Genomic DNA, 8,013 nt, shown 5'->3' on the forward strand with positions numbered 1-8,013 from the left:
TTCTTGTCCTGCCTGGCTGCTCCCCACCCCCCACTCCATGATCCTCAGATCTCAGCCTCCTGAGTAGCTAGGATTACAGGCACAAAGCACCAACATCCAGTTTCACCCAGCTTGTTTTATTTTTGTTGCTGAGATACAGTCTTACTATGTAACAGCACAATCTGTCCTGATACTCACCATCCATCCTCCTCCCTTAGCCTACTGAGGGCTGATATTACAGGTGTTCATCACAACACCTGGCTTTCATGATAACTTTCTTAATGAAGATATAGATTAACATTCAGATATATGTTTCTCATGATCAGTGCTGAGCAGTAACTACCTAAAGAATTAAGAAGTAGAAATGTGTTGAGTGCTGGTGACTCACACCTGTAATCCTAGCTACACAGGAGGCTGAGATCTGAGGATTGTATAGTTCAGAGACAGCTCAGGCAGGAAAATCCATGGAGACTCTTATCTCCAAGTAACCACCAGAAAATGGGAAGTAGAGCTGTGGCTCAAAATGGTAGAGCCCCAGCCTGAGTGGAAAAGCTCAGAAACAGTGCCCAGGCCCCACATTCAAACCCCATGACCAGGAAAAAAAAAAAAAAGTAAAATGTAACTATATTCAAAGTGTCCAGGGATTAATTAGAGCAATTATTTTTAGAAGTTATTTTTCTTGTAAAATATTGTAATTATATATTAAAATTAAAAGACAAGGGATGGGAAGGTGGCTCAAGTGGTAGAGCACTAGCCTTGAGCTGAAGAGGTGAGGGACAGCGCCCAGGCCCAGAGTTTAGGCCCCACAACCCACAAAAGAAATTAAATAAATAAAGGACAAAAATGATCATGAAAGGCTGGGAAGGTGGCTCAGTGGTAGAGCGCTTGCCTTGCATGCATGAGGCCCTGGGTTCGATTCCTTATCACCACATATGCAAAAAGAAAAAAGCCGGAAGTGGCGCTGTGGCACAAGTGGTAGAGCGCTAGCCTTGAGCTGAAGAGCTGAGGGACAGCGCCCAGGCCCAGAGATCAGGCCCCATGACCCGACCCCAAAAAAACAAAATGATCATGAACAAATACCACATTGTGAAGTCAACTTTTCAAAATATAAATGCAAAAATTATTTGAATAAAACACTGTAATCTACTTTTTTTGGGGGGGGGGTCCAGTCATGGGGCCTGAACTCTGGGCCTGGGCGCTATCCCTCAGCTCTTCAGCTCAAGGCTAGCGCTCTACCACTTGAGCCACAGCACCACTTCTGGCTTTTTTCTTTTTGCTTATGTGGTGCTGAGGAATCGAACCCAGGGCCTCATGCATGCAAGGCAAGCGCTGTACCACTGAGCCACCTTCCCAGCCCCTGTAATCTACTTTTTAAAACTTAAGTCAGAGGCAATTTTTACAAAAGACAATAACAGTCTTAGCAAAGTGAAAACACTATGAGGCACAATAAAAATTTTAAGTTTGTTTCAGAAAGGAGCAATTCCCATAATGTGGTGGGTGCGATTCTTTATAACATAAGAATTAACCAGAAACCACCCAAGTTAATTTCACTTTATGTTTGCAATGGAAGAAAAAGTATGGCTGTCTTTAAGGTCTTGTTTGTTTTATTTGCTGAGAAATATTTCAGGCTCAATGCATGTATCCATTTTAATTCTGTTTCAATAGCATACAACAGCTGACAATGATCAGACTAAAGAGCGGCTCCATGGTTCACTCACTCTGTGCTCAGGGCTCTTTCCTGCCAGTTGCCTTATCTGTGTTCATTTTATTAAGGAGTCAAGTTTTGGCAGGAAGATCACAAAAATCCATGCAGTCTGAAACAGGTACTTCTCAAGGCAAAGAACAACAATAACAAAACCATGAATAGGCTGGGCTACACTGGACCATTCCTATAATCTCATCTACTCAGGAGGCTGATCTGAAGATCACACAGTTCAAAGTCAGCCTAGGCAAAAAAGTTCATGGCACTTATCTCCAATTTACCAGTAAAAAGCCAGAAGTGAAGGAATGGCACACACAGTTGTGCACCAGCCTTGAGGGGAAAAGCTAAGGGAGAGCACACGGTTCCTGAGTTCAAGCCCCATTACAAGCACAAAAGCAAAGCTAATTTCCACCAATACTCTTCACACACACAGCAGCTTTCTTTTGTCTCAGGACACCAACCCGTTTATTCATTTCCATGAGATTGGATCAGATGAGGCCAGATATCTATGTGCAAATGTTTCACAAATAAGAAAGAATTTGTTATTGAAATATTCTCCATTGCCCTGATCGGTGATTGGTCCATTTCTAATACTCCTGAACATTTGATTGGTCCTTCCATTGACAGCCATATCCACTTGTCCTATCCACCAGTGGGTGTGGGTCCCTGTTTAGGTTGGGAGGAGTCTACTTTTGGTAGCCCTGCTGGCAAGTTCCATAGTTCCAGATACCCACAGACAGTCAAATAGGTATTTTCGCTGCATCATGTGCCTTTAGGTACCACACTGGAAGTGGTTTTTGAAGTAATGCAGAGCCAGCTTGTACTGGATCTGAGCTTTGGTGTTGGTCCGGTATTTGCTGTAGTTCCTCTCCAGGGCAGCCAGCTCTGGGTCCGCTGATGAATGTCGGGACTGGTGATTCACGATCACCTGTGGGCAGGAGCCCACCAGCAGGCTCCCCAGTCCATCAATGAAGAACTCTGCAAAGAAAAGAGGGAGCAGGAGAAAAAAGACAGCTGTATCAGAGAGCCAGGGGCCTCCTCCAGTTCTAGGAAAATAATCACAGGAAGTTCCACTCCATGGAAAGCCACCCCTTTGGATCCAAGAACCTGTGGGTACTGATGGGGTAAGAGGAAACAAACAATCCCATTTCTCAGACCTGGGGGTACTGATGGGGTAAGAGGAAACAATCCCATTTCTCAGATAGGTGTGGGCAGAGAGGCAGAGACCAGGCAGAAGGAAGAAGAGGGGCAGAGGAAAGGCAATGGCTAGATGCAGTGTTCCAGGAAAGTCCTGAAAAAAGACAAATGAAGCAGGTGGGACAGAGGGATGGGACAGAGTTGTAGGAAAAGGACATATGAGGGGATTCTCAGACAGTAGCAAGCCAAGAGAAGTCTCAGAAGAGAAGAGAAATGATCTGGGAAGCAAAGACCAAGAGGGCCTTAATCTGAGGAGATGGGGTAGTGAGACCCACTGGGGTGGTCTTTTGCAAGGACAAGCTTCCAGGATCGACCCCCAACCCCAGCTTGTTTCCTCATCCCTACCTGAATGAGCCACTCGTTGCAGTCGGGGATCAAAGCCAACTCTTTGGAGTCGCTCTGTGTGGGCCAAGAAGAAGTTGGTAACACCACCAGTCACCACACAGCTGGGGAAGCCGTTGAGGCGCTGGAAGGACCCCGGCCTTCGGTGAATACAGTCCCCATTCTCACCCTGCTCAAGCAACAGCTTGAACTGGTACACGTTTCCCTGCACACTGCCACCCACCTAGCCAGGGAACAAAAATGAAGACACAATTATCCATCCTGCCTCTTCAGGGATTGTTCCTCCAAGAATAGTACCTCTCCTTGGATCTCTTCCTCTGGATCCAATGATCGTGCCCTGACTCACTTTTTGCTTTGTGACCACAACTCTTCTCAAACAGGTGTTGGGTCCTATGGGTCTGTGAATCTCTGCCACTATTGCCTGTGTTGGGAGGAGTCGTGTGTGTGTGTGTGTGTGTGTGTGTGTGTGTGTGTGTGTGTGTGTGTGTGTGTGTGTGTGTGTGTGCGTGCGCCCCCTACAGGCGGTCCTCCATCCTGCAGGAGCTCACTGCATGCTCACTTTCATGAAGAGAGTATTGAGTACAGGTAAGAGGTGGCCTATGCACCCAACCATTATTTATAATTTTCAAAAGAAAATGTTCACAGAACCAAAGTATTGCTGTCTTTAATCTCATATTTGGTCCAGAAGTCAGAAATGATACACAAAGACATAATCTAAAACGCAGAACAATTGTGGGGGGGGGCAGGATGTGTGGTATAGTTTACTCAAAGTAAGCATAGAGGCAAAAGCAGAATTCCTGCATCTTCTGACCTCTGGTCCCTGCTCTGCACCTTGGAGTCTGTTGGCTCCTCCATCAGCCCCTCCCCCTTTTTGCTCCCCCTCCCTCTGTTTTCTCCAATCCTTTCTTTTCTCTCTCCTCTGTCACCCTTCCCCATCACTGCAGACTAATAATTGTCCTTACCACATCCAGTTCTGTTTTCTCCAGGACATCCACCAGCACCTCAATCTTGGTCTTGTTGGTGAAGAGGAAGTCATCATCTACCCAGAGAACATATTTGGTTGTAACTTGAGAGATGGCCAGGTTTCTCCCTGCAAACCAACCCTGTAAAAGAGCATACGACTGATCAGAAGTTCCTGGCCCTAGATGCAAAGTAGAACCACCTAGGTGGTTTCTGAACTTCATCTGCTCCTCAGATAGACTAAGTCACTCCCAAATAAGTCAGAATCTATGTGGGGAAGCATAGCGAGGCCATTGTACAACCAAGGTTGAAGCCAACGGAATCAAAGAGAGCCCATGGCTCGAAGAAACATGGATCAAAGTTTGAGACAAAAATCTAAAAAGTCTTCCTTTTGGCTTAGTGTCCTCTGTGTCCCGCAGGAATCCTGGGATATCACACGCCTCCAGTCATTTACAAAGACTCTTCTTACCAACTTCCATGCCAAATATGAGGCAAGAGGATATGACCACTCCCTTTGTGAAGAAAAGTGAAGGTGGCCCTTGTCTCTTTGAATCTGGAAGTCGTAAAGGGCCTCAGAAAACAGGCCCCGCCCCCTCCCACTGGTGGATTCTCCTTCCTCAAGAAGACCACGGAAGCAGCCACATCCAAGGTAAAGTCTGACTCTGGGGCCCTCCTGCCCCAGGAGTCAGGTGTTCCTCAAGCTGAGAGGAGCATACCTTCCCAAAGGGCATGATGTAATACTCCACATACTCGTCTTTAATTTCCATGGGCTTTTCACTGTCATCAGCCACGATTACTGTCAAGTCTGGGTAATACTCTCGAATACTCTTGAGCAGGTCCAGAAGCTTGTGGGGACGGAGGAAAGTCTTGGTGGCGATAGTCACCAAGTTTCTGAGCTTCTTCTCTAGATAAAATAAAGGGGGAGAAGGGCAGCAGATGCCAGAGCTATGTCACAGAAACCTCTCTGTCTTGGTTTGTTTTATTCTGGTTGGTTTTGGTTGGCTGGTTGGTTATAGGTTTTGTTTTTCATTTTACTTTTTTTTGGGGGGGGGTCCCGTCCATGGGGCCTGAACTCTGGGCCTGCGCGCTGTCCCTCAGCTCTTCAGCTCAAGGCGAGCGCTCTACCACTTGAGCCACAGCGCCACTTCCGGCTTTTCTCTTTTTGCTTATGTGGTGCTGAGGAATTGAACCCAGGGCCTCAGGCATGCAAGGCAAGCGCTGTACCACTGAGCCACCTTCCCAGCCCTCATTTTACTTTTTTATATTATTCGCAGTATTGAAAATTGAACACAGGATTTTTGTTGGTGGTGGTGGTGGTCATGGGGCTTGAACTCTGGGCCTGGGTGCTGTCCCTCAGCTCTTCAGCTCAAGGCGAGTGCTCTACCATTTCAGCTACAGCGCCACTTCTGGTTTTCTGGTGGTTTATTGGAGATAGGAGTCTCATGGTCTTTCCTGCCCAGGCTGGCTTTGAATTGTGATCTCAGATCTCAGCCTCCTAAGTAGTTAGGATTACAGACGTGAGCCACCAGCGCCCAGCAGGATCTTATGCTTATAAGGTAAGCACTGTACTATTTGAGCCATACCTCCAGCCTTGTTTGGTTTTTGGAGTGCTGGGGATAAGTTCCATCCCAGCTACCAAGAGGTTTGTTTAATTTTTTAATTTGTGCCCATACTGGTGCTCAAACTCAGTACCTTGGCTTTTTCCACTCAAGGTTGGCACTCCACCTCTTGAGCCACAGCTCCACTTCCAGCTTTTTATGGATTAGAGATAAGAGTTTCACAGACTTTTCTGTGTGGACTGGCTTTGTGTGTGTGTGTACATTTTTTATTGTAAAAATGCTGTACAGAGGGGTTACAGTAACATGAGCAAGGCAATGAGTACATTTCCTATTGACTGTGGACTGGCTTTGAGCCCCAATCCTCAGATCTCAGCCTCCCGACTCGCTAGGATTACAATGCCAGTGTCCTCAAATCATCTCCAGCACACCCTTTTCAATGATGTTTTCAGCCTCATCCCAACCTGACTCCAGCAATGGATTGAACCCTCTGAAATCATGAGCCAAAAGAAATCTTTCTTCCTTAAGATTGTCCCTGTCAAGTATTGGTCGTAGAAATGAAAGAGTAATTAATGCATACACAGTAAGTTAAATCTAATTATTAACATGAGGGGAATAGAGCTTCTAAATCTTTTGGTCAGGAATCGGATCCGTCCCTTGTTTTGATCACTATTCCTTCATCTCAGGGGTGAGCCCTCTTTGAAGTTCACCAGTATCTCTACAGGATGCTGTTGTGGAGCCCCCCAGGACAGCGAGCAGCCTTACCTGGTCCAGGGTCGTATAACTTGGGGATGACAGGATAGCGGATGGTCACAGGAAACTTGGCTACTGAGGACTGGCACTCCAAGCTCACTGGAGGGAGGAGAGAGGTTAGAGTTCAGGTAACATTATATCTGAAATAGAGTCCACGCTGGCCCCAGGTAGCTGATGAGAAAGCCCTCTACCCCCTCCCAGCCTAAGGCTCCTGATGTGTGTCCTCAGGACAACCTGCTGTTTATCTCTTAAACCCTCATTTCCTCTCCTGTGAGATTATGTGGGGGGTAGGATTGGGATCATAATGAGAAAACCACCATATCTTGTCGCACAGGGTCATTTTCTTTTTATCTTTTTGTTATTGTTGCTGTTGTTGTTGGTCATGGGGCTTGAACTCTGGGCCTGGATGCTGTCCCTCAGCTCTTCAGCACAAGTCTAGTGCTCTACCACTTGAACCATAGCGCTACTTCCAGCTTTTTCTGCTTAAGTGGTGCTGAGGAATCAAACCCAGGGCCTCATGCATGCTAGGCACACACAGCTCAGCCCCTCACAGGGTCACTTTCTAAAGGGAGGTTTTCTAAATCTGAAACTGGGGGGCTGGGGAGGTGGCTCAGTGGCAGAGGGCTTGCCTCACATGCATGAGGCCCTCAGTTCCATTCCTCAGTACCACATAAACAGAAAAAGCCAGAAGGGGTGCTGTGGCTCAAGTGGTAGAGTGCTAGCCTTGAGCACAAGAAGGTCAAGGACAGTGCCCAGGCCCTGAGTTCAAGCCCAGCACTGGCAAAAAAAAAAAAAAGTCCACAGAAGCCGGGCACTGGTAGCTCATGTCTGTAATCCTAGCTACTCAGGAGTCTGAGATCTGAGATCACGGTTCAAAGCCAGTCCGGGCAGGAAAAGTCATGAAACTCTTATCTCCAATAGACCACCAGAAAACCCAAAGTGGTACCGGGGCTCAAGTGGTAGAGTGCTAGCCTTGAGCTGAAGAGCTGAGGGACAGTGCTCAGGTCCAGAGTTAAAGCCTTATGACCAACAACAACAACCAAAAAGAAGTTCACAGACTTTCCTACCCAAGCTGGTTTTGACCTTTAATCCTCAGATCTCAACCTCCTGAGTAGCTAGGATTATAGCCATGAATCACTGGTGTCCAGCAAGAAAGGGGTATTTTTTTTTTTTAGCTGACTTGAAAGAAGTTAGCAGAATTGGGCTGGGAAGGTGGCTCAGTGGTAGTGTTTGCCTCGCATGCATGAGGCCCTGGGTTTGATTCCTCAGCACCACATAAACAGAACAAGTCGGAAGTGGCACTGTGGCTCAAATGGTAGAGTGCTAGCCTCAAGCTGAAGAGCTGAGGGACAGCACCCAGACCCAGAGTTCAAGACCCATGACCAACAAAAAGAAGGAGAGAGGGGCTGGGAAGGTGGCTCAGTGGTAGAGTGCTTGCCTTGCATGCTCAAGGCCCTGGGTTCGATTCCTCAGCACCACATAAGCAAAAAGAAAAAAGCCGGAAGTGGCACTGTGGCTCAAGTG

General features: G+C 47.0%; 1 protein-coding gene across 2 annotated transcripts in view; it reads right to left on the bottom strand.

Moving 5' to 3' along the window:
• Window positions 1-1,998: 1,998 nt before the first annotated feature.
• Window positions 1,999-8,013, bottom strand: part of B4galnt2 (beta-1,4-N-acetyl-galactosaminyl transferase 2) — a 30,053-nt gene continuing 24,038 nt past the window's right edge. For both annotated transcript variants that reach the window (XM_013037753.1, XM_013037754.1), the window contains exons 7-11: window positions 6,502-6,588; window positions 4,897-5,084; window positions 4,183-4,323; window positions 3,224-3,443; window positions 1,999-2,659 (exon numbers count right to left, since the gene is read on the bottom strand). In XM_013037753.1, the coding sequence (XP_012893207.1) occupies window positions 2,454-2,659; window positions 3,224-3,443; window positions 4,183-4,323; window positions 4,897-5,084; window positions 6,502-6,588 (842 nt within the window). In that variant the 3' untranslated portion in view covers window positions 1,999-2,453. The remainder of the gene's footprint in view (window positions 2,660-3,223; window positions 3,444-4,182; window positions 4,324-4,896; window positions 5,085-6,501; window positions 6,589-8,013) is intronic.

This window comes from Dipodomys ordii, unplaced genomic scaffold (genome assembly GCF_000151885.1).
Source record: "Dipodomys ordii isolate 6190 unplaced genomic scaffold, Dord_2.0 Scaffold7, whole genome shotgun sequence".
NCBI lineage: Eukaryota > Metazoa > Chordata > Mammalia > Rodentia > Heteromyidae > Dipodomys > Dipodomys ordii.